Genomic DNA, 26,005 nt, shown 5'->3' on the forward strand with positions numbered 1-26,005 from the left:
TCACTTCCCAACCCCATGGCCCACTGCAGGACCAGGGACAGGGGTGACAACCCATGGGGAGCAGCCCAAGGACCTCTTCCAGGAGGGAATCAAACTTCTCGCTGGCAACTTTTGCTGCAACCTGGTCCTCATTATTTCTTAATTAACATATCCAAGAAATCAATTAGCTGCGACATTTCTAATTAAATACTACTGGAGATGATCATCTCATTATTATTATCTGTTGAGGTGAACAACTTGATGTGTGAGGTGGGTTTTTTCCTTCCCATTTCTTCCAGTTCCCCAATTATAGGAAATAATAAATGCAAATGGTTGGGTTGTTCTCGCAAACCCAAGGCTCCTTTTGTACATTAGGAGAGTCGAAGAGATTAATTAGCTATTAAGTGAATGTGTACAATGTTATCATTAGCTCTTTTTTGGCACAATTTGCTGTCCTAATAAACAGCACTAATGTGCTATCGCTTTCCAGTGCCATGCTTTTCATTTCTCAGGCTGTACCAAGAGTTAAGCTCCATGCTGAGTCAACTTTGTGATCGGAGCCCAATTGCCAACCTTGAGCTCTTGGGCAAAGCACAAGAAGGGCAAGGACATTTCCCCCAAGTGATTTGAGCATGCCGTGGTGAAAACCCATAAGCTTTGCAGGCTGGTGTTTCTTCAAAGGTCGGGTCAGTGTCTGCAGAACCATCCTGCTGCTTTTGAAGCAAGGGTCCCAATGCTGCAACGGCTGTGGGAGCTGCAGAGGCTTTGGTGGAGACCTCTGAACCTCGTGGTGGAGACACAGCCATGCTTGTGTTGCACAAAGGGGACCACACATCCACCAAAATGTGGTGGCCCTCCCCTCTTGCACGTATAGTGTGCTGCTCCCACGGCAGGGGACAGACCAATGGACAACAAGGGGACAGACAGTAGGGTTGGAGCCCAACTCCAAAATTGGGTTTCAACTCTGCTGCCCTTATAGATATAAATACAAAAAAATACTATATATATATGCAATGCACCTATAGTCAGCACAATGTTCTGGGAGATGTAGAGCCAAACTTCATCTCTCCAGCCCCACAACACACCCCAGAAGCACTGCTGATACACGTGGTAGGCACTATGCAATGCAATGGCTGTGGGGGATTCTGGAGGAGTTTAGGAACCGTGCAGGAAAAGCCCCTTTGCCTTCCAAATGCCAGACTGAACTGGAAGAACCAAGAGCTTAGGAAAGGCTGGGTCAGGAGGCAGAAGGGTCTTTCTCAGCAGAAGCTCAACGCCCCATTTTCCAGTACATGAAATAAAACAAGTTTGATGGGATTTGTACAGGACATGACAAATCCAACCTCACTGACTGATTGTCACTTGTTGTGCTGTGCAGCTGGGTTTGATCCGTGCTGTAATCCCCAAGTGCTGCTCTTCTGACATCCTTGAGGCCAGTCCTTGCCCTCGGAGCAGGATCTCTCTCTCTTATATTTCATAGGGCAGCGTGTATTAGGAACCCTGCAGCCTGCTCTCCTCAAGCCAGCGCCGCTGGCATTGAGCGCTGCCGGCTCACCCCCTGCTGCACATTGCTCGCTCCATCTGCAGACCCTGCAGGTGGCTGGAGCTCACTAGCTTTGATCAGTAATTATGATGCAAAACCAAACCCTTGCAGAAACCACCCCACTACAAAGCCTGGGTCACTCCCCTCCCAAAAGAAGAAAAAGACTGAGATCAATGAGTTCTGCAGCATACCAGCAGAACGGCTCTGGCAGCCACAAAGCCCACCTTGGAGGCTTCTGGTCCACTCAGCTTTGGGCTCAGTTACACCATCAGAGCCAGCACGAATTTAAGCATATATTAAGCACGTGCTGACTGTACATTCATCTGATCTAGTGCATTAAAAGAACTCTGCTGGGTCAAATCCAGCTGTCCCTTATGCAGGTGGAAATACAGACCTGCTCCATGAGCTCAGCATTCCCACCAGCGCCAGGGACTGGGAGCTGTCGTGTCAGCAGCAGGGATGGGGAGAGCACTGCTGGCCTCTCCTCCCCTCCAGGTTGATGTGGATGTCCACAAAACTCTTATTTTCAACGTGCAATTATTTGATCCACACCAGCGTGGGGACAGAATCTGCTTGTGCTGCTCCCAATCATTGCAACACATCCTTTTGCATACATTCTGCGTCAGTGTACGTTTGGTTTCCCCTGCTCCCCCCACCCTCCCCCAGCCCCAACAAGTTGGCATTGGAGTGATGGTGACCATTGCATTTGGCCATTCTCACCACCACCACACTTTGATCCCTGTAACGAGCCCAGTGGGCCACACTCCAACTCCGCTCTTTACGCTTTTGGGTAAAAGATACTGGAAAGACAATTTATGGCCCCAAACTCAGCCAAGAGGAGGTTTGTGGGTCCACGGGACCATACACCCATGTGGGATGTGGCTCCTGTACCCAGCAGTGCCCCATCACTGCATCCAAACAAAGGACAGCTGGACTCAAAGTGGAGCAGCTTCATGGAACCCTACCCATGTAGCTCAGACTGCCTTACTCACGGAGAGGACAAACCCAATCCACTCTGCTCAAAGATCCCACTCCATGCAGGGCACATTGGCTTTCCAGGACCTTGAACCCCCTGCTGATGTGCTGGGTGGCAGCTGGGGCAGTACTGACATGGAATTGATACAAGACACTTATCAAACACCCTATCAAGAGCTTCAAAGCCATGCTCCCATCAGTCCCTGCAGAATGACTTTCGTGCAGTGTCAGTGCCATGATTTAATTTGCATTGAAAACAAAACTTGCTGGGTGAAGCCTACTTCCATGTAGTTAGGTATAGCCATGTAACCGTCCCGTAAACTCCCCTCCATGCAGTGCTAGAAGTTTAGAGATCATTCCTCTGCTAGTCGTCTAAAAAAGTGTTTGAATGTTAGTTTCTCGCTGTTGCTAAGTTAAAACTCTTTAATGTTAATCGTGTTGAGTGGTGTGAGAGGTGTCAGCTCTCCAGAAGTGTTAACCCCACTCCCGCTCCCCGGGAGCAGTAGGACTATCGCTGAGCTCTAGGATTTGTGTTGTCTCGCTGCTGCGTTCTCTCCCAGTCGACGTCTCACGTTTCCCCCTCCCCCTTCCCTCCCCAGATCTTCTGGGTGGAGGGGTCTGCAGCTCCCACTTACAACCCCTTGTTGTAGATGACGGTCTTACTGGGGGTGGCCATTGCGATCTCCGGCTCCAGGCGAGATGTCTCGATCTATGGAAGCAGAGGCAAAGTCAGGGTCAGCACCACGGAGATGGCCATAAATTAATCACAGGAATGTTTGAGTTGGAAGGGACCCTTCAAGGACATTTGCTCCTATTCCCTGCAATGAACAGGGACACCCACAGCTCCATCAGTGTTCAGAGCCCCATCCAGCCTGACCTTGGCTGTCTCCAGGGATGGGACACCACCACCTCTCTGGGCAACCTGAGCCAGTGCCTCACCACCTTTACTGTAAACAACTTATTCCTTATACCCAGCCTAAATCTCCCCTCTTTAGGTTTGAAACCATCCCTCTCTCAACACACTCCTCCCCCTTCTTTAGCAGGGTCTTTAACGTGTTTTACTCCAACTGTGCCTCAAACCACCCTTGTTTAAATGCACTTACATTGCACCAAAAGATGTCTGCTCTCTGCCTGACAACCTTTGAGGAATTACAGGAGCACCACACAGATCCCACCCACCATTTTCCTTTCATTTTCCAAAGTCAGGGCTACATCAACAAGAGTCACAGCTGAACTCTGGGTGATTTGGTGTCACCAGTGTGAGACCAAATCCCACAGCCTGAATCATATCATGATTTTCATAGAATCATAGAATGGCCTGGGTTGAAAAGGACCACGATGATCATCCAGTTTCAACCCCCCTGCTATATGCAGGGTCACCAACCAGCAGACCAGGCTGCCCAGAGCCACATCCAGCCTGGCCTTGAATGCCTGCAGGGATGGGGCATCCACAGCCTCCTTGGGCAACCTGTTCCAGTGCATCACCACCCTCTGGGTGAAAAACTTCCTCTTAATATCCAACCTAAACCTCCCCTATCTCATTTTAAAACCATTCCCCCTTGTCTTATCAAGGACCACGTTACTGAGGAACATGATTAGCGCACGTGGTGGGGATGTGTTGGGCTTGATGACCTGAGAGGTCTTTCCCAACCTTAACGATTCTATGATTCTAGCATCTGTCTTCCCACTCCTACCATTGGTACAGCCTAGACATCACACTCAGCATCGCCAGGAAGCGTTCTGGTGTACAGGAAACGTTCTGGTGTACAACTGAGAAACAACAGTGTGCTGTCCCTACTCCTTCTTCCATCCCCATGAAATTCCCATCCCCTTGCTACACTCTCCCAGCTGGATTCCCAGGAAGCTCTCCATCACTCTGCGTCCCCAGGAGGAGCCGGGTGTCCCCATGCCCAAATGGGACGGGGAGCCTCACGCCATCCGACTTTGGGAAATCCCATCCATCCAATGGGTGCTGCTGCTGCTGACACAATGCGAGGAGCCCACGTTAAAAATCGAAATGCTTTTGAAAATGTTTAACCTAGTTAGACAAATTAGCAAAAATTTGTGCAAAACAATTTAGGTATTTAAAATATTCAATGTTTTTAAAAACTGGAAAAACTGTTCTTAGCTTTCAGCTGCAAAAACCCAACAAAATATAACATCAAAGCAATCTTAACATGAGGTGCAACATAACCCTTCAGCAAAGCTGTTAAACAGCTACTGAAGCATCATGGGAAATAGCACTTCATTTATTCAAATGCACATATGTCAGGTTTTTGCACCATATGTCATTCCAAGCTATTTACAGTAATAATTAAATCTTAATCAACGTTTAACCTCTGTAAAATGTTTGAAGGGATCTAATCACCCTTCAGACTGCACTAATGAAGGAGAAATATATAAACATAAAAAGAAAATGATGCATAGATAGCACACCAGAAAGAACAGTAATTGCAAAATTGTATTTCTTTTAAATATAATCAGCAAATTATGTAAAGTAAGCCAACGAGTATTTTAAGTGAAGACATCTTGGGTGTCAGAGGTGTGATCAGCTAATTTTGTACTGCTATCCATAACAGATGTAGCATATTTTCTTTTCGTGCCATTATTAGCAACTTCACCATTTCTTTCTGTGCCGAAACACAAAGTGAAGCATTGTGATGGGAGAGCACCCAGCAAAGGTAGAGGAGAGGCGATTCTCACGTCCACCAGCACTGACAGGATCCATTTTGAGGGAGGATTAACTCTGATCTGCCTGGCTCTGACACAGCTTTTCTTCCCATTGTTTTCTTTTCCTTCTTCCAAACACAGACGGGAAAAGCTCCTAGGCACTGACGTTGGGTGTTTTCACCCACCGGTATGAAAGCATCATGGAGAGAGGAGCTTATCAATGACTTGGGGTTGGATAGACCAACCCTGGCCAGTTGGGTGGCCCAACCCTGACCAGTTGACAGGGTTTAAGGGGCATGAGGTGGCTTAGAACAGCAAAACCCAAGCTCTGGTTGGGATGTCTACATAGAAAGCAACTGAGAGCCATCATAGACACAGAAGCACAACGTGGGTCCATCAGTGTTGGACTTGCTCTCCAAAGAAAGCCTCACTGGCTCCACTGGACCCCAGATTAGAGGTCTGAAAGCAAGTTCTACAGGGAAATGATGATGGTCTGGTTGTGTTGAGTCAAGAAGAGAGAAGTTGAAGGTATTGGCACACGCAAGGAGAAAAAGTGTATCGGTCTGTTCATGCTGCCTTGGGACACAAGTCAAAAAGCAGCGAGGAAGACTCAAGCTGAGCAGCAGAAAAGAGCATCTGAGAGGGAAGGAGCAAAGTATCACAACCAGATGTTTGGGGGAGGTCTGGTGGCTCTGAGGTGGGAAGGTTTAAGCACAAATTAGATGAAACGCAGCAAGAATGGTTGGTTTGGAGATGAGTATTACAGAGCTCACCTATGCCCCTTTCTGAAGTCTAGGAAGATGCGAAATAACTTTACTGGAGTGTGACTGGTTGAACTGGAGCAAACCACAGATCCATTTCTGTTTGACTTTTAGTAAAGCAGATACAAAGGCATTGAAGTCCTGCTCTAGAGCCTCAGCTACATGAGCTCGAAGGGGTGTATCCCCCCCAAGGAGGCCAAAGCACAGGAGGAACGAGTTACAAAGCACTACTGCTAACCCTGGGAATTACTGATTCCTCACCCTACGAAATCAAATGCAGAACGATGAGGAGGTGCATTCAGTCAGAGGGCTACAGATATCAAGACAACATTCACAAGCTGACGTTGCACGTGCTGATTCATTCTCCCAATCCATCAGTTTCCTGCTAGAAATTATTTTCCTTATTTTGATGCAGATTGCTGTTGTAGCTGCCCAGCAACCTGGACCCGCTCAGCCAACCTTCCTATGGACATCATGAGAGACCACAGAGGCCTTTATGCCATATTTCTTGAGTCTGAGCTTCAAATAAGACCCTTGGCAGGGTCTTTCCTGGTCATGACCATGATGACAACTCCTCTAGCAGGGAATGGATATCATGAAGGGTTCTTCACTATATGATAGGATGCGTCTCATTCTACATGGGGCAATTGTGTCCTTCCAAACTAAGCACCCACATGGGAACTGTGTCCATCCTCTTCCTCCCAGTGAGGAAGATCTACTTGTTCTGGGCCAAAGGATGCACTCCCTTCCTGGCTCTGGGAAGGCAAAACCAAGATGCAGCCATCAGTGTAGCACTGACCACTTGTTATCCTGGCATAACAGCACAGGGGATGGCGGCTTCACCACCTCCCTATGCAGTCTGCCAGTGCCTGACCACTCTTTCAGAGAAATAAACTTCCTAATATCCAACCTGAACAACCCCTGGTACAACTTAAAGCCATTACCTCTCATCCTATCACTAGTCAACAGGCAGAAGAGGTCAACCCTCACCCTGCTACAGCCTCCTTGCAGGTCACTGTAGGGAGCAATAACGTCTCCCCTGAGCCTCCTCTTCTCTGGACTGAACAATCCCAGCTCCTTCAGCTTCTCCTCATGAAGAAGGGGCAATTGCTGCATTTCCCAAGAGCATAATGAAAGCTTTGCTATAGAGGCAAGGACACCCTCACTGGGGACATGGCCAAAATGGATCTCCAGACACAACCAGAAAAGTGGCACTGCAGAGCATCGCAACACCTGGCCGTTGGAGGATGCCCTTCATTTCCCTCCAGCAGATAACCAAGAAAACAAGAACAAAACAAGAAATGGAGATCTTATTTAAGCAACAGCTTATAACCCAGCATCCCCCAGGTAATGCAGAGTGACCTGGTAAATCTTACCCCCGCTGGGGGAACAAAGCCATAGAAGGGCACCATGAGAGGTGATTCCCACCACGTGCGAGCTCTCTTCCCCCCATCCCTGCCTTGCAGTGGGAGCCTCTCTCCTCTCATCAGCACAGACAAGGCTAATTGGGGTGATAAAGAACTGGCTCTGAGTGCTGGCGTGGGCTGGAGGAACAAATGGTGCGGTGGTCACAGCTGGTGCTGCGGAGATGGGAGGGAGCGGGCGCGAGGCTCCGTCGGTTCCGCCAGCCCGGGGCTGTGAGCAGGGCTGTGTGTGTTTTGCATTCACTGCTGACACGGGTGTAACGTACATGCGCGTCCGGTGAGGCAGAAGCAGGCAGAAAGCAGATGCTTTTTGTTTGGGGTTGATACTCATTTCTATCCCAGCTCGGGAAAAGGTGTAGAAAGGAATGTGCTCCTCTGAGTGCAGGGAGAGAGATAGGTCTAGGCTCACTGCCAGGGATCCTGCGACGATATGGAAGGCAGCTAGGGGAGACAGGAGCAGATGGATTTGGCATACAGCTCATCGCTCAGCCAAAAAGAGGAGGGGGGGAAGAAGAAGGAAAGAAAGCAGCCAGTTTTGGTAGGGGGAGGGCCAGGCAGCCTGGCGGATGCTGCATCTGGAGAAGGGGGAAGGCAGGACGGGGCTGGTCACCGCGTTGCCAATGAGGCTTGGTCATGGCTTGTCATCTGCAAGGCTCTTCCAGGAGCCCTTTGCCACCTTCTCCTTATAGAGTTATAGAATATCCAGGTTGGAAGGGACCTTAAAGCTCATCCAGTTTCAACCTCTTGACATGGGTTGGGTGCCCCCCCATCGGAACAGCCCACTCATGGCACACCCAGCCTGACTCTGGGCACTTCCAGGGATGGGGCACCCACAGCTTTCAGGAGCCTTTGCCAACAAGTCCAACTCCTGGCTCCAACATGGGACCACAGAACTATTAAACTGGAAAAGATCACTAAGTCCCACCATCAGCCTACCACCATCATGCCCACTAAAACATGTCCCATGACCCAAATCCAATGTCTGAGAGCAGTGTCCCAACGCTCCCTGAGCTCCAGCAGCTCAAGGCCAAGTCTACAGCCCTGCTGAGCCTCTTCCATGCCCACCAGGTGCAGAACCTTCCCCTAACATCCAGTCCCTTGGATCCTGTTGCTGCCACCAGAGAGAAGCAAGGCCACAAGACACCTCTGTTCATAGCTTGGTGCAACCACAGTGTGAAACTACGAATCTCTTTCATCATGGGCCACATCAACCCCTTCCACCACCAACCAATGCCCACCTAACGCAGCTCTGCAAGCAGCAGAACCTCATTACTCTGGTTTATTAGTCCTCCTTGGGGTCAAAAAACAGTTTCTTGCTCAAATATTATTCTTTCAGATACTTCAGATCTTCTTTTCACTGACGGCAGCTTCTAGTCCAGCAGCTTGCTCCAACTGATGCTGGACTGTTTATACCAAAGATGCATTTTGGAGCCGTTGCCTGAAATTGATTTTATCCCCATTTTCTCCACCCTCCTTGAAACAACAAGGAGGGAAGCAGACGACTTGGCTGTGCTGGCTCCTGGGGGCTCCTGGTTTCAGGAGGTTTCTCTGTTTTTTGTCATGGATGCTACGACCACCAGCATCCATCTCATGCTCTCTATGGGTCAAAAAACCCTTTTCAGACCCAGATAGAAAAGGGTTTGAATGTGGCCACACACGCACACCCCGCTACAACATCTGTTACAGACAAAGTAGGCCGGTGGCAGTGCTGGTGCCACAAGCTATTCACACTCTATCACATCTGCTGGCACCTCTGCACCGTCCCCTGGAAACGTCACTGCTTTTAGCAAGGCACGAAATGCAAAGTGTCAGCAGCACCTTGGGTGCCATGGGGCTTCTGCACTGCAACGAGCAGGAATATCCTCATACTTCAACAGATGTTCAGATAGAGATGTGCAAGCGAGACAGCTACGGCTTAAGATGTTACCGCCCTCACCTTAAATGGGAACAACTGACCCTGCCCTGAAGCACAACAGGAGAGTCTGCAGGATTTATGGGTCAGTTATGGGACAGCACCTTCATTAGGGGGGTTTTGCCTCCAGCTCTATCAGCACGCAGCTGCCAATGCACGGAGCTGCAGCTTCTCTAGGAGAAAAAATTATATACGCTGCTTTTCCATCAGAAGTAAGTGATCAGGAGGGAAGGAAGGAAGGAAAGTGCAGCCTTTTAGGCTCCTGCCCATCCAGGCTGGAGCAGAGCAGTCTCAATGCCATGAGTTCCCACTGCTCGGCAACACACCAATTTCCGGAGCTGTAGGAATGACTGATGACAGCGGTGTCAGCAGGTGGGATGATAACACAGGGCAACAGGCATTGAGGGCTGCAAGGCAGCTCCGGGTGCTGGGCATGTCCCTGCCTGTAACACAGCAATTCAACAGCCATGCTTCAACCCTCAGCTTCTGCCCTCAACCAGGTCACTAAGCCACAAAGCATCCCATGAAACCAAGGAAGGAGAAGATTGTCCACAGCACCATCACAGAATCACCATGGAATGGCCTGGGTTGAAAAGGACCACAATGATCATCTCATTCTAACCTCCCTGCTATGTGCAGGGTCACCAACCAGCAGATCAGGCTGCCCAGAGCCACATCCAGCCTGGCCTTGAATGCCTGCAGGGATGGGGCATCCACAGCCTCCTTGGGCAACCTGTTCCAGTGCATCACCACCCTCTGGGTGAAAAACTTCCTCTTAATATCCAACCTAAACCTCCCCTGTCTCAGTTTCAAACCATTCCCCCTTATCCTCTCACCATCCATGCTCATAAGCAGCCGTTCCCCCTCCTGTTTATTTGCTCCCTTCAAGTACTGGAAGGCCACAATGAGGTCTCCCCGGAACCTTCTCTTCTCAAAGAGAAGAAACCCCAAGTTCTGAAACAAACAAGCAAACAGGTTTTAAAAAGCAAGGCCAAAACCAGAGCCATCACCTAAAACACAGCCCTGATAACAGCAGAGGTGAGGGCTCTTGGGTGTACCAAAACATCCCTCTTGATGGAAGTGAGCCATTGGGCTCATCCTATCCAGAGCCCCTTGAGCAGTTGTGTTGAGGAAGAGAGCATTTGCTGCTGCTTGGTGAGAATGCTGAACCCTGCAATTCTCCAGCTATTAAGGAGGAGCTCAATAGCTGCACAGGATTTAGGGGTATTCTTACTGCTTTAAAGAAGCAACGCAAGCTCCTCGGGAGCCCAAGCCTTCACTGCACTTCCTTCCCTTGAAAGAACAACAGCCTCATTAGAAACAGGCTGCTAGATCCAAACGATTTAATAAGCAATTACAGATAATTATATACACTCGTGCTTGGGAAATGTGATTAATAACCCATTCTCTGCAGTAACAACCAAGCACACTTGCAAGCAGGCAAGTCTGGACAACCGGCCGCCTTCCTCAGCTCTCGTATCCTTGATGGCTCACTTGGAGCACTGGGAGGGGAGGTTGTTTCAGATGAGCTGAAATGGATGCCTTTAAAAGGATTTGTGCAATAAATGGTGAGAGGGGTAAGCCAGGGAAGAGCCATGGATGGAGCCAGCTGCCCCAAATATAGACCAGCTGCTGGTGATCAATAAAAGAGCTCAGATTTTTCAGGTTGGGCCAGTAGAAAGAAAGGAAAGGTGTTGGCTTTCGGGCCAAGCAGGAGCTTGGGGGGATTGCATGGAGCACAGAGTGCAACCACGTCTCTGTGCTGCCCTATAACAAGGGCAGGAATCCCAGGGGCTTTGCTTTGGAGTTGCTGCTCTGTTTACAGGAGGTGCTGCTGAAAGGTGTCCCGAAGAAAGACAGCAATTAACAGGGCTGGAACAACAACAACAAGAAAAAATGGCTTCTTTCCACAAAGTGCCTTTTAAGTATGTTTTTTCGAGCCACTTCAAGGGTTAACGTTTAGCTGTTTATCCGGAGTTGTCGGATGTCAGCTCTTTCTTTTGACTCCTAATGGCTTATAGCCATCAGGAGGTGAAGACTCCTCAAAAGAGATGGTGTCAGGAATGTTTTTTTATGCCCACCAGCACCCACACACCTGCAGGAGCCTGTGCTTGCAGGATAGATAGTTTACATACTTGAACCTGTATCCCAGGGACAGAGATATAAACATGAAACCAGATCCCATCCGACACCGCTGCTGCAGCCCCTGGGCAGTACAAAGGGGTCCATTCTCCCACACCCACTCCAATGGCCATAGAAAACACCTTGGGTTGAAGCACTGCTTCCCACTACCAGCTCTGCTGGTGCAGGGTCTGATTTGAGGGCTGGCTCCTGTCTCTTTTGGAGGTGAAACAAAGGGTCGCTCTCACCAGCAGACTTCAAAAAGCTTGTCACAAATCAAAGCCCCTCGGACAGGGAAGGTGAGAACAAAGACAGAGGCTCCAAATCAATCAGAGCTCTGCTCACTCCTGACCTTCCCCAGCCCAGGGATGTCACTGAGCCTCGTAATTACACTGCAAGGTGCAAACAGTTGTAAACCTCACCGCTGCTACGTGATGACCCCGCAGACCAGACCCTTCCTGCAGGCAGCGTGTGTTCATCTTCCTCCCAAAGCTTATGCTCAAACCAAGCCTTCCGTGCCCTTCAAAGCCACCAGCAATACCAGCACTAGCAGGGATTGGGGTGGCAGTGCTCCTTGCTACAGAAAAAGAACTCAAAGTTCTTTTCCTTAAGGTAATGTTTGGATGAGATTGAAACCTTCCCCCACTTGAGCTCAGGGTCAGGTTCATGTTTCTTGCTCACCCCTTAGGTTGAAGCCTGAGAGCAATGGTTACAACCTCTCCTGCTCAGAAGGTTGCAGACGTCACACAGTCACCTTCTTGGCATGGACTTGGTGCTGTGGGACTGAAGTCCTGTATCCCTGTGACATTACTGAGAGAAAGGCTGAAATCAAGGCAGAATTCAGTACTGGGCACTTCTCCCATGGAGATTCATGTCCAGGGATGTGGTTTGGTTTGGGATAAGGAATAACTCATCACAAATTGAGTTAGTGATGAACAGTTCAGCCCTAGACTTCAGGTCCGTGTCCATGCTGACAGCTCTGCTAGAAGTATAAGACAGATGTCCTTGCTTTGCAGTCTCAAATGCTTCAAGCAAAGGCTAAAGAGATCTCTGCATTCCACTGCTCAGCTGAGGCACGGTCCTGTTGTGCTGAAGGAAGACACAGCTCTTCTGCAATTCAAGATCAAGGTTATGGTCCTGTAATGTCAAATATCAGTTCAGATAAGCCCCGTGAGTGACGAGTGGAATCAAACTAGAGAGATCCCACAACAAAACTAACGACTCCCTGAATACTTATAAATGGTCTGTCCCCATGGGCTGCATTGGCATAGACCAACAGGAGCCAGAATCAACGCTCAGGCCCTGGGGACAACAGGTATATCCACAAGGGTTAACAGTGGGCATGGTGGTGGTGATGGGTTGATGGTTGGACTTGATGACCTCAGAGGTCTTTTCCAACCTTAATGATTCTATCGATAAGGCTGGGCCAGTAACCCAGCTTGTGCTGGGTTTACAGGTAGAGATCTAATTAGTTTATGACTTCCATGGGCTGTTATTTATTTTAGAAGACAAGCTAGCAACCTGCATTTGAGTTCTGTGCAATGATTCCCAGCCTTTGTGTGGGGTCACAAAGTAGGTAGGACACAACAAGGCTCAACACATTTCTAAATGTGCTTCAGTCTCCAACTTCATCAGCATTCAACCATGTAGTACCATATAGTACCATGTAGACCCTGGAGGGGGGGCTCTGCTTAAGCAATGGGCGTTAATGGGCTCGCAAGCATCACCTCTACATTTTTAGCTCACGTGGATAATACATGTCCATGTTGTACTGTTGTCTATGTCACTAATTACTTTGCCCTAAAAGAAACAGTACATAGGGAAGAAACCTCAAAAGAACCCCTTAAGTCAACGAAGGAGCATCATCTGTGTGTCAGCAGGAAGCCAAAACCTCAGGGTATGGCTTGAATCTCCTTCAGTCCTTGGCAGACACATACAGCTGAGCTTCAAGCCTTCTGCCAGTACTTTGGGACCTCATGCCATTTCTTCTTTTCTAAGTAGACTTCCTCCCAAGGTCAACCTCTACCCCAAGGGTAGACTTTGGCCAACACACTCGCATTACCAGACTCTCCTCAAACCATTCCTCAAACCCAGAAGCAAAGAAATACCACAGAACTTCTCACTTCTCAAACATTTTTTTCCCCATGGCAGCTGGCAAATCCTTTCCTTTGCTTCTCATCCAAGTTGGACAAAATTACTGCAGAGAATCCCTCTTGCTCCCCTCCCCCTATGCGATGCAATCCCAAGGGAGAAATGGTTTCATGGGGACCCCCTGCTGTCTTGCATCTGATTTCCCTCCTAAGTATGGTATAGGGAAGCGTCTCGAGGGCTATGGCTGTGACCTCCATACAGCTCTTTTGTCAAGTGCCATTTCATTAAAAAATCAGCCTTTTAACTGTGGACACATTTCAACCTCACCAAATCTGCTAATTATTGACAGTTGGTGAAGAGGAGATTTCACTTGTTCCTCCTGTTAAACTGCATCTAATTAGTAATTACTGGTTCACTGTCATCTTTACTGCAATAATCCCACTGCACATTGGCTCATTAACCTTTTGCTTTTCTAAAGCAGCCTGCCAACAAGATGAAGGCTAAAACAGATTGGAAAACAATAGCTCAGCCTTGGATTTTAGGCTGTTTATTCCCCTTGTCCTGGAGATCCAAAAGGAAGATTATTTTTAAGGAAAGGCTTTCAGCTGCAATCAGCCTAATTCCGGAAGATGGCTTGTTTTGCCCCGACTGGCTACCAAGACCCTTTAAATTCAACCTGTGGTGAGGGCACGTGTATGATGGCCAGTGGAAGGGTTTCTCTTCCATCAGCTCTTGTCGGAGCTCCACCTCTCACCTGCCTTTGTGCTTCTTTTATCACCATGACCCAACACGCTTGGCATGAACCTTTGCAGCCCCCTGGAAGCTCAACAGCATCCTCCTCTTGGATGCTGAGAAATGAATGATCTGGATGAGCAGGGACCAAAAGGAGGAAAATCGGTGGAGCAACCCCATGGTTATTTCTTTTGCTGCTACACTGAATTTCATTTGCACAAGTCCCATTTTCAGTTTGGAACTGTCACAGCTGTTTCTATTGGCAGTGCATAGCTGAGTAGGAGTTGTCAGTGGGGATGCTGTAGGATAGGCGGCTAGAAGAGAGATTCCCCGGGGGGCATGGGAGGCAGTTCAAGGTTGTGGGCTAAATGCATTAACTAGATGATTCTCCTAAACTTAACAGCAGTGAGTTATTTGATGCATATTGATGTATTTAGGTACTGGAGTTAACACTGTGTTGGGATGAAAGCATGTTTCTGAGTGTCTTAAGCATGCTCTGCCTCAAGGACCCGTGTCTTCATGGCTTACACTGAAGTTATATTTTTATAAGGTGATCTTCAGCACCCTAAGACATAGAAAAGAAGGCCTAATTCTGGCATGCCAGCAAAAGGGGATTCCAACTGTATGAAGTCAAGGACGACTGGAGGTATTAGCCAGGCCCATGAGGAGGTCTGGGTGCATTCTTTTTCCCAGCATGTGAAGGCTGTTCAGCTTCAGTATTTTCATTTGGGTGGTACTGATGCTTCTGTACGCAATTGGAGATGAATCTTGATTTCTCTTACGCTCCCTTTAAAATGGGAATAGCTCTGGAGCAGCCACGGCTGAGGCACATGGCTGTAAATAAGAATCAAAGCTGGGGAGACCACTCATTCAGTGCCAGGACGTCATGCAACCAGAGCATGACCGCAGTGCTCTGAGGTTGGCAGGTGTTTGACAAGCCAAGGAAGGGGCATTTAGTTGACCCTTGATTAAAAAGGCTGCTTTTATGTGGGATACTTATTAGATCTGCCACAAGGATTCTTAATTCTGCTTGCAAACTCACCCTAAGTTTGAAACATGCTCCTAACAGAGAGGATCAAAGGTAGCCAGCCAAGCTCCCATGCTAAAACAAGAGCTTGATAACACACCAGCTTCTGTGTTTGCTCTGACTAAAGAAAAAGAACTGTGAATGAGTGATTAAAGGCAGAATTTGGCCCATGTACAATTCCCGAAAGGCTTGCTGCTCAGACCACAATCATGTTTTTGGAACAGAAAACACCTATCACATCTTGTCATTAATAATGTACTCCCTGAGTAGAGCTCATCACAACAACAGCATCATCTTGGTTGTGCTGTACTCACAGCTGCTTCACCTGCTGCAGCTATAAGGAAAAGCAAATACACACGTACATACATACACACTGATGTTCATACACATAGAGAGAGGTCAACACTCAAACATCCAATGGCTCCGGAAAGGCTGTTTAGGTAAGTGATTAGGTGGTCCTGTGTGGAGCCACGAGTTGGACTCAATGATCCTTATGGGTTCCTTCCAATTTGGAATATTCTATGATTCTGTGATTCTAAGTCACTTACTTTGCTCACTTAAGCATCCCCAAAGTTGCTGACGACTGAGGACATGTCAATGAGACTTTGAGGAATAGGAGGAACGCCCTTACACACTTTCACACACATTCATAGTGATGCAAACCTACCGGGAAGACTGATCAGACAAAGGCTGCTTTGGAAAACCTGAATTCTTGGCATCAAGAGATCTGAGGTCCAGCTGTGTGCGCAGAGCTAAGTCCAGCTGAGCAAAGACAAGACCCCAGCAGGTGAGGAGCTACACCACCAGCTGTAGTGGTTTCTGTTCATTGACATGACGCGTGGGCAGGGAGCACGTCATTCTGTTTGATCTACTAATCAGCACTGATTCATGTTTACACTGCAGATAACATTTCATCTGCTTTTAGAAGGTCACTTTCAAGTGATGCTGTATGGCTTTCAGTGCTGCCTGATGTCTGCAATTTGTATATCCTCTGAAGGAAGCCAGACCTTTATTTTTCTTGTGGGCTAGCATTCATATAACTGTTAGCATCAACACCATTCTCCAAGCTGCATTATCAGATGCGACATGATGTAGACTATCAGTCACTCATAAAGCTGAGTACAAAATGCAAAAGGACCTTGTGAGCTTCATTTTCACATAAAGAACTGAGATAATGAATACAAAGAAAACACTGAAAACGTGCTAAATCGTACAGAATTGAAGGGTCAGTTTCCTGTCTCTGTTGAAAGAATGGTTTGGCTTGGCCAATGCTTTTAAACACGTGTGTCATCAGTGAGATGAGAGAAAATAACAAGGAATGCTGCTATAAGGCTTTGAGAAGACGGAGACTCTGAGAAAGTGGTGAATAATTGAGAGGCTAAGACACAGAGATCTCTGGCCTGCATGGGGAGCTGTAGAAAGGAAGTTGGTGTGCATCGTACTGCGGTCAAACCTGAAATTGCCTCTGGAAGCAATGAATGTATGGGACATCATTTTGAGCGATGATTGGCAATGTTACTTTTGGGGTCAATGTGGTCTTGCCTCTTGGGCTTTCTTGAAGAAGGTCTTTCAGGAAAAGCCACTGCTACCTTCTTGTGGATGAAGCTCCTTTCGTTGGAACCGGGAGCATAACAGCTCAACATCCAAAGGGAACTATGGATATGTTCTTCCAATGGGTGCTGGACCTGGAAAGAGCCCTCAGTCCTTTCATAAAGAAAACCTCTGAGCAGAACTTGGGATCACAGCAGACAACTGATGGACAGGGAATTAAAGCTGAGCTCATGCCAAAATGACTAACGCGTGCTGTGGATGTACGAACTCAAGCAGAAGCAAGCAAATCACACAGCCCTGTAACTGGTTGGTACTTGTGCAACTTCTTACTGGAATACCACGTCTGGCTCTCATGGAAATGCTCCAAAAAGGATGTTGACTAATTAGAAAAAGTTTAAGAAAGAGCCACATGAATCATTAAAGCATCAGAAAACACGTCTTTTAGCAAGAGGCTCCAAGATTCAGAGAAATTCTGTTTCTTAAACAGAAAATTAAGGGACAGTTTCAGCTCAGTCTGTAAACAGCTAGAAGAACAACAGAAAATTTGTAATGTGTTTTTCAGCCTTGCAGACAAGTGTACAACGAGATTCCCTGGCTGGAAGCTGGGGATAAACCCATCCAGACAAAAAGAACATGGAAATAACCAGTAGAGACCAATACTGGTGCAATGGAATTGGCCAATGGAGACCATAGGAAATCAATTTTTGAAACAAATAGAATTTATATTGGCATATTACACAGGAGAGCAAAACAAACCACGGCACTGATAAGACAACATGAGACATCCCACTGACCTCAGACATCTGTGGAAAGAGACTGATGGCCAAGGGAAGGGCCAGGCCAAAGGCAGCGAGGCACACAAGGCTTTGGACTGGGAGAACCATCCGGGGACGGGACCTCAGAAGTGATGTCCTGGAAAGGAAAGACTCTGTTAAACCATTTTGCAGGTAACATTAGTTCGTGCCATCATCCAAATGGACATTAGCGTTCAACCAGACCCATTGTGCTCCTCCACAGGTTGCTCCTTAGTGGGTCCTCCCAGCTGCTGAGAGCAAGTTCAAGCTCACCCACATAAGATCCTATGTCATAGAATCAAAGAATCATTCAGGTTGGAAAAGACCCCTGGGATCCCCAAGCCCAACCCCAACCCACCCCACTGTGCCAGCTGACCACGTCCCTCAGTGCCACATCTCCACAGTTCTGAAGCACCTCCATGGACACTACATAGGATCAGTTCACATGCTTCTCCCATTTCAAACCATCCCACAGTGGAGTCAGCTGCACCTGAGGTGATCTGGCCACGGACAGGCATTGCTTGCTTTGAGACTCTGCAGACTGTTGGGTTAGCAGAAGGAAATCAGACTGCTTAGAGACACCGTGAACTCTGTCAGCTGCATCACACAGCCGTACTGCAAAAGGCATACGGCTTTGTTAATGTGGTAATAAAAGTAGTAAACTTGACAATACCTTAATTTGCTAAAAATGAAACATCTGCAGAGAGGGTGATAAGGATGCTTTAACACCAGCTGTCCTCGGGGGGCATCTATGAGTTCAGGAGTTGTTAAGAGCAAACATGTAAAGATTGTGCGAGGTCAGGTTCTGATAATGACCCATTAAGTGACCCTTCTGATGCAATTAACACCGCAAGTCAGGGACAAGACCTTGCTAATAGAAGACGGCAATGTGTGTATATTTAGGGATACAGGATCTCAGACAGTTCACAGACACTAAGGGTGTCACATATGATTCAGCAGGGGTTTGTTCTGAAGCCAGCTGCACCGAAACTGCATCGACCATTCAACTTCTTTCTACCAATCCAAAACAAATGGAACTAAGGCAGCAAATAGATGGTGATTTTTGTTTGAGCATTCAGAGCATTTTAGCAACAAAGAGAGGCAGCCACAGTTGCTAGCTATGGCTTTTGTTCCTTAGCCCCAGTGTTGATCTCCATCCTGACCATCCTGTGGATGCTGACGAGAGCATCAAACATGGGCAGGAACCTCCAGGTTGGTGCCTTTCCATTGGAATGGCAGCACAAAAACACGTCAGGCAACATTTCCCACACCAGGGCACGCTGCTAGCCTGGGGTAAAGCCTGGGTTATTTTGCAGGTGCATCTCCCTGTGCATCCCATGCGAGATAACAGCTTACCTCAACCCCCGCCTGCCCCGTGTTTACTGCAGGCTGCAAGCAGGCACCTGATGAATGACAACGGAGCAGCTGATGTGTGGGAACCCGTTACCCTGCTGTATGCTGTCTGTGTGTCTGCACACTCAGACTCTCCACCCTTTGTTAGCAATGCTTGCTGAAAGCTGCCTTGAGAATGGGTGTAGTAAGGAGGGAAACGTGTAACGGGGAAGGCAAATGGGATCCAGAGCCACAGCTCCTCAAACGTCTTAACTCCTTGCTAATAAGCTATGGAGACACAAGTGATGCTATTGATCCGTGCTGTGAAAGACAGGCTTCTCTTTTCCAATACTCAGCCACTTTGTTTGGCATAGAACATGATCTAAGCAAAGCCAGTAAGTGTTTATCCGAGGAGATGAAGCTCCTGCTCCTGACCTCATTCCTCCAGCGCTGGAGTAGCTCAGGCACCATAAATGAGACATTCAAGAACTGCCAGCAAAGAGCTGTGATAACCTGTCCTCCCTGGGAGGAACTGCTGGAAGTGACTTAACTCTGCTGCTTGAGTTGCTGCGCTTCATGAGAGCTCTGGTGGTGCAAATCGGACCAGCCTCCTTCGAGCCTCCTGGAGCACAGCTCGGAGCCCAGACATCACCGCCTGCACCACCCCGACACCTTCATTTGGAAGTTGCACCCTCTTCAATTACTGCCCTGTTGGGGACCTTATAATCACCCAAGTAAAAACCCAACCAATTTAAAATGATCCCCAGTACGGCCCCTAGGTGTGACTTCCAGAAGTGCTTCAGACTCAGGCCAGTTCAAATTACAAGGGCTAACCTCCTAATTAAGAAGAGTTATGGCTTGATTTAAAAAGGAGAGGGACCAATTAACACATGCAGTGTAATGTCTTAATTGGGATTCGGATTCTAAAATTGGTGTGGTTCAGAATAAATGACTCATAATTAGTTGAGAGGTCACTTCTCTTCTGTCCCCAGGATCTCTGCTCTCGACACAGATCTCTGAAGAATTTTAAGCTAAATATTGCACGCCGCACTTTGTTAGCTGTCAAATGCTGTCAAATGCAATCAAAACCCTCTTTTCACCCATTAGCTTCCCCATTGGAAGTGGATGATTAGACTCTGGTCCCTGGAGGTGTTCAAGAAACGTTTAGATTTCGTACTGAGGGACGTGGTCAGTGGGGCGATATTGGGAGTAGGTGGGCAATTGGACTGGATGGTCTTGGAGGTCTCTTCCAACCTTGGTGATTCTATGATTCTATGCCTCCTAATGGCTTCATTGCAGGGTATTATATAACAGCAGGTTAAAAATAAATGCAACGAGTCACTGTTTGTTGAAGAGTGAATTTGTTTACAGTGCTGTCCCCTGTCCAGAGGAGGTCTGGACCTCCACATTCTCCTGATGGCCCAGCTTCACCATTAGCAACTGCAAAAGCACAGCATGAAGCTATTCCTCCATGGGAACAGCAGTTCTATATGCTGTCATATCATCATATCATAGTATCATAGTATCGTGCGAGTTGGAAGGGACCTGTCGTGTGCACAGGCCAGGAATGGTGAAGCCCTGGTGAACTAAACCTTGTTGGCGCTCAGATTGGACAACAAAGGGATGAAAAGCCCATGTTGAGAGAAGGTGTCATGTTGGAAGACAATAAGAACATCTGAAAGAGTGGTAGGCAGTGGCACAGCTGCCCATGGAGTTGGCAGAGTCACCAACCCTGGGAGGCAATTATGCATCTGCCTTTGGATGGAATAAAATGGGTATTTTTGCAACCGTAACCCTAACCCTCCTCCCTTTCTTCTTCTTTTTCCCTTAAGTCTCACTCCTGCCCACAGCAAGGTGTTGGAATGAGACGAGATCCCTTCCAAGCCACTCAATGACTCTACAATTCTTCAGCCCCTTTCCAAGTCCCCTAACTCTTATTCCTTCTGCAGTTTGCTTGCACAAAATGTGCCTGGTAGATAGAAACAAGCAGCACCACACCAGGCAGCTTCAGGCTCACCGCTCCAAGTTAGCACATTAAAGGAGATACCTAAACCAGCTCAACCTCACGCATAGCATTTAAGCGTGCGTGAGTGTGCACGTACGTAGGTACACACACAGCCACACGCGTGCTTGTACAGACAGTACATCTGCTCCGCAGAGACAGCGTGTTGTAGATCTTGTAAATACACCTTCATTCAACTTTCATCACATTGTTCATTAGTGGTTTAAATTCTGCATAATTTGGCAGCTGCCTCTGGCGTTTTTCAAGAGGTACTGTAATTTATTCCATATGGAAGTCAGTCGCTGTACTAAAAAGGAGTTATCGGGTTCAGTGAACCAGAGCTGTATTTGTCTAGGAGGAGGTGTCAGATGCTAAACTAAATATGACAGGAGTTAACCAAAGTCTCCCAGCTGACAGATTCTGTGGGGTTTCTGTAGTGTTTGGTGTAAACAGGTTCAAAGCTAATACATACATCGCAAGACGCCGCGGATGCCAGCGGGGTAAGGAAAGCACAGGGGGTTGAAGCTTGGGATATCCCAAGGCACCCAGGTCTCAAATGGCCCATGAGACAGGAACGTAACATGGGGGGTGGCTGTCAGACCCCACACAGTGCACCAAGCCCATGCTCTGCTCAGAACCTCCCAATGCCAGCACCGCTCTTGCTTCATACAGCCCTACTATCAACAGAGTGGTTCAGAGCACTCATCTAATATGGGGAAAGCTGGGCTCCTCCGTGGACCAGGGGCTCTGGCTGCCATCCTGTCCACCCAGACCACTGCTGTCCTCTGTCTTCGTCCATGCTGAAGAGAATCTCCTGTTCCAGCAATGGAACCCGTGCCTGCTCCAGAAGACGCAGCAGATGCAAACGGAGTGATGTTGGGGGATTTTTTTTTTGTGTTGTTTGATTGACGTAATTAAAGGAGCAGTTTCAATGTTTACTCTGGAAACAGCCACGGCAGTTTAAGGTGTCACTGCTGGCAGCTGTTTAGCTCAAACAAACTTCACAGAGGGTTTATGGCTGGATGGAGAGACTCGAAGAAGAGGAAAAGCACCTGTAGGAAATGCATTCCTCAAACGCCATCAGAAGGATATATCCACCAAGAGGGTCATGAACGTAAGGTCCAAGAGGATCTCCATGCCCATTTCTACAGTGACAGATGTAGCTGAAGCTTAAGAAAGCCACCACCGTGGAGCCATGGTCTGAGCACTGATAGTCTATCATGAGAATCCATCATTCACACCATCAGTCTGACTTGGCCAGAGCAGCTCCCTAAATTGATCCAGCCTTGGATTGTCCCGATTTGATGAGCTCTATAAGCAAACAGCCTTGACAACCAATGTGTTGTGGTTCTAGCAGCCTCAATATCAGGGTGATGAAGAAAAGGTAGAAATGTTTCTCTTTCAGGGACACATCTCTCCTGCTCCTTGTTTCTCTCTCAGCTCTTGCACATTGCTAACACTTCCAATTTTATCCCCCCTCCACCATGCAAGGTCAGCCTCAGGGACTGGACCAACCACGAGTCCCTGGAGCCACCTTGAGACCAACTTCTGCACATCAGACCCTTTGAAGCCACTTGAATTATGGAGGTAGAGAAAAGGCTTTAGGTTAACGAGACAGGAATGAGAAGAACGTTGGTTCTTCTGTCACCAATGGGCAGCCACTGGCTCCAAGTGTCCATGCACAGGGCAGTGGTCTGCCTGTCTACTGCTCATCCAGATCACACGATCCACGTGCCACTGAATTTCAGAGGTCAGGGGAACCTGAGGATGGGAATATGTACAGACATGGATGGTGTATACACAGACCATCTGTGATGGGCTCCATCTCTGCACAGAGTACAGGCAAAAGATACTGGAGAAGTGTTGGATGGTGACAGTTGGCTGGCAGCTTTTTGGGAGAAACCTGGGCAGTTTCTCACATTTTATCATAACTACTACTTAAAGGGATTCGGAGAAGCAGGTAAATAAAGGGAAATGTCTGATTATGTCTTAATGCAGTGGATTCAGTCATTGGAACAGGCCTCGAGGTGTACAAGAACTGTGGCACTGGGGGATATGGTCAGTAGGCATGGTGGGGTGGGCAGCAGTTGGGCTTGGTGATCATAGAGGTCTTTTCCAACCTGAGTGATCTTACAGCTCTATGTTGTTGTTCTAACATCTCCAATGTAGAGGCGCCAATGAAGTTTCCATTGTCTGACCCAGTGTCAGTCAGATCCCACGGATGAGCCCTCTCCATCTCACAGACAATACGACACCAATATTTTCCCGTATTAAAGTTGCCAACGCGGGTATTATTTATAAAACTTAAATGAGAATACATCTGCACAAAATAACTGACACCGTGTTCCCCGCGTGGCATATGCAGTCTCAAAATAAACATTGATTCTATATGTTAGCTGCTTCAACAGAGCGTCCAAGCAGCAGGAAATGCATGAAACATGGGGAAAGAATGGAGCGCCGCGGAGCTCAGCAGTGGGAGGTAACATTGAATTACTTGGAGAGCAGAGAAGGCGGCCCTGGGAGTTAAAATACACAGCAGGCAAAGAGAAGAGAGAAGCCAAGAGAGCTGAAAAAAAAATGGCACAAGAGACGAGAGAGGCAGCTGGGGGAGTTAAAACATGCAGATGGAGAGATGGCTGAGAGAGAGGAAAGACCTGGATCCAAGTGGAAAGACGGCGACCAGGAACTGGCCACTTAAAATAAGACTTTCCCAATGCTGAGACAAAAAAAGGAGGGACCAGGTCCCACAAAGCCAAAATCCACAGCTGGGAGGACGTGGTTTGCTCCTGGGTGCTGCAACTCCCCCCACAAAGCAACACCATCCCCCGCAGAACTGTTCCCTCCTGCAGCACAATCGCAGCCGCACGTGGCTCAGGAGAGCTTCCAGACTGGGACTTCTGCTTCCAGAGCTCCAGCCTTCAAACACTGAGCCACAGCCCTCGTCTTCTTTTTTATTTATAGATGCTGTGAGGACTTCTATAAATAAATTGATAATACATGCCTTGATAACGACTCCCGGGCTTGATAACAATTCCTGGGCTAACCCAAATTCTATGAAGTTTTAAAAGTTACACTTTTCACCCAATGCTCCAAATTTACTTACAAAATAATGTCTTACCTCTGATTGGTTGGATGGGGCTCTGGGCAGCCTGGGCTGCTATTAAATGTGGAGGCTGGTGGCCCTGCCTGCTGCAGGGTTGGAGCTCCATGATCCTTGAGGCCCCTTCCAACCCAAGCCTACATCCTTCACTTAAGAGATCTGTGAATCCACATGGAATGCAAATCCCTCGGATATGGGAAAGGATGCTTCCACATCCCATAATACCAACTGCCAAACCACAGCCACTGCGTGTCCAAACTGCTCCCTAATTCCTATCCCTCTCCCTTCTCACTCAGGCTTCCAGGAATCTGAAGATATTTAAAGGGAAATCCAACAGTAGGCACAAAGTGGAATTCATGCCAAATCAGTGCCCGTGTGTTTGATACCTACCGAGTTTCTTTTGGGGGGTGATGGTGAGAAGGAAAGTATCCTCCCCCAAACCTGAACTAGGACTGTCTTTTAGTTAAAATGGTGACTTTCTGAACAACAAAAAAACCCTCCTGCATGTCCACATTTGCTTGACAGATTGATTTAGTTTCAGTGCTTCTCTCCCAGAGCACACCCGTGTTCAGTAAACCTCATCAGTGCAGAAGATGATGCCACAAGTACAAAGCACATTTTGTTATCAGTGTTATTTAAGACTGTGGGTGCTTTGCAAGATCCACAATGGTCCTCAGTGCTGGAGATGATCGTTCACTGACCGATTTTCTGCACACTCTTAGAGTTTCCACATGTCAAGATTTGTGGGTGCTCATGACAACTGGAAGAGCAAAGATCTTCATGGGATTCTACAGTTTGTCCTTTGGGGTGGTCCCAGTGGTTGAGCTACTCATAGAATCATAGAATGGCTTGGGTTGGAGAGGACCTTAAGGATCATCGAGCTCCAACCCCCCACCACAGGCAGGGCCACCAACCTACAAATTTAATACCAGCCAAGGCCCATCCAAGCTGGCCTTCAACACCTCCAGGGATGGATGGGGCATCCACAGACTCTCTGTGCAGCTGTTCCAGCACCTCACCACTCTCATAGTAAAGAACTTCCCCCTGACATCCAACCTAAATCTTCCCTCCTTCAACTCCAAACCCTTTCCCCTTGTACTGCTGTTATCTACCCTTTCAAAGAGTAGACTCCCCTCCTGTTTGTAGGCTCCCTTCAGGTCCTGGAAGGCTGCAGTGAGGTCACCCCGCAGCCTTCTCTTCTCCAGGTTGAACAAGCCCAGCTCTCTCAACCTGTCTTCACAGAGGAGGTGCTGCAGCCCTCTGAGCATCTTTGTAGCCCTCCTTCGGACCCTCTTCAACAGCTCGCCAAGACAGAGCCAGAAAGCAACACCCAGCTGTGTTAAGTCAGGAGGAACACAGGCTGCCACTTAGCAGGACTGTGCCCTGCTGCAGGGAACCACCACAGCCCCTTTGAAAAACAGGAAAACCAGCACATCTTGTGTCAGCAAGGGCTGAAAACACTGACTTCTGAGTTCCAAAGGTGAGTTTGCTGTTGCATTTTTCCCCACACCCCACTCATGGGAAGAACTGATCTCAGTGTGAGCCTCTGGGTGCTGGAGGGATGCAGAAAAGAAATATTGTTTTAAAATACTGGGAAGCTAAACATCTCCATGCATACAGCAGCAGACCCAACCCTTCCATTAAGGAGAGTAAATTGCCCAGGGGTATTTCTACAAGGGCACACAAGGCTAACCAAAGCCATGGGTCAATCCCCAGTTGTGTTAATTGCTATTTACTTTGTCAGCGGAGTGCTTTAGAGCAACCACCATCAACAGATTTGTTCAAAGAGTGCTTCCAGCTTGGCTGTCTGGACAAAGGCAACAAGACCCTTTAGCATCTCTGTCTTTCAGTGCACTAATCAGTCTCCAAAGACTGAGCAGAAGGGGAAAAAAAAGAGAGGTGTTGGAAAGCAAGGTGAGGAGAAGGTGTTATGGTCAGGGCAGGTTGTCGGGGCTTTTTGTCATCAAGAAACATGAGAGGAGACATTGAGA

The 26,005-nt window shown here is 47.9% G+C and overlaps 1 protein-coding gene across 1 annotated transcript in view; it reads right to left on the reverse strand.

The window, feature by feature from the left end:
* SFXN5 (sideroflexin 5) overlaps positions 1–26,005 on the reverse strand; it is a 73,549-nt gene continuing 47,544 nt past the window's right edge. The window contains exons 13-14 of the mRNA XM_072335222.1: positions 17,581–17,698; positions 1–3,206 (exon numbers count right to left, since the gene is read on the reverse strand). Coding sequence (XP_072191323.1) covers positions 3,129–3,206; positions 17,581–17,698 — 196 coding nt within the window. The 3' untranslated portion in view covers positions 1–3,128. The remainder of the gene's footprint in view (positions 3,207–17,580; positions 17,699–26,005) is intronic.

Source organism: Excalfactoria chinensis, chromosome 4 (genome assembly GCF_039878825.1).
Source record: "Excalfactoria chinensis isolate bCotChi1 chromosome 4, bCotChi1.hap2, whole genome shotgun sequence".
Taxonomy (NCBI): Eukaryota; Metazoa; Chordata; class Aves; order Galliformes; family Phasianidae; genus Excalfactoria; species Excalfactoria chinensis.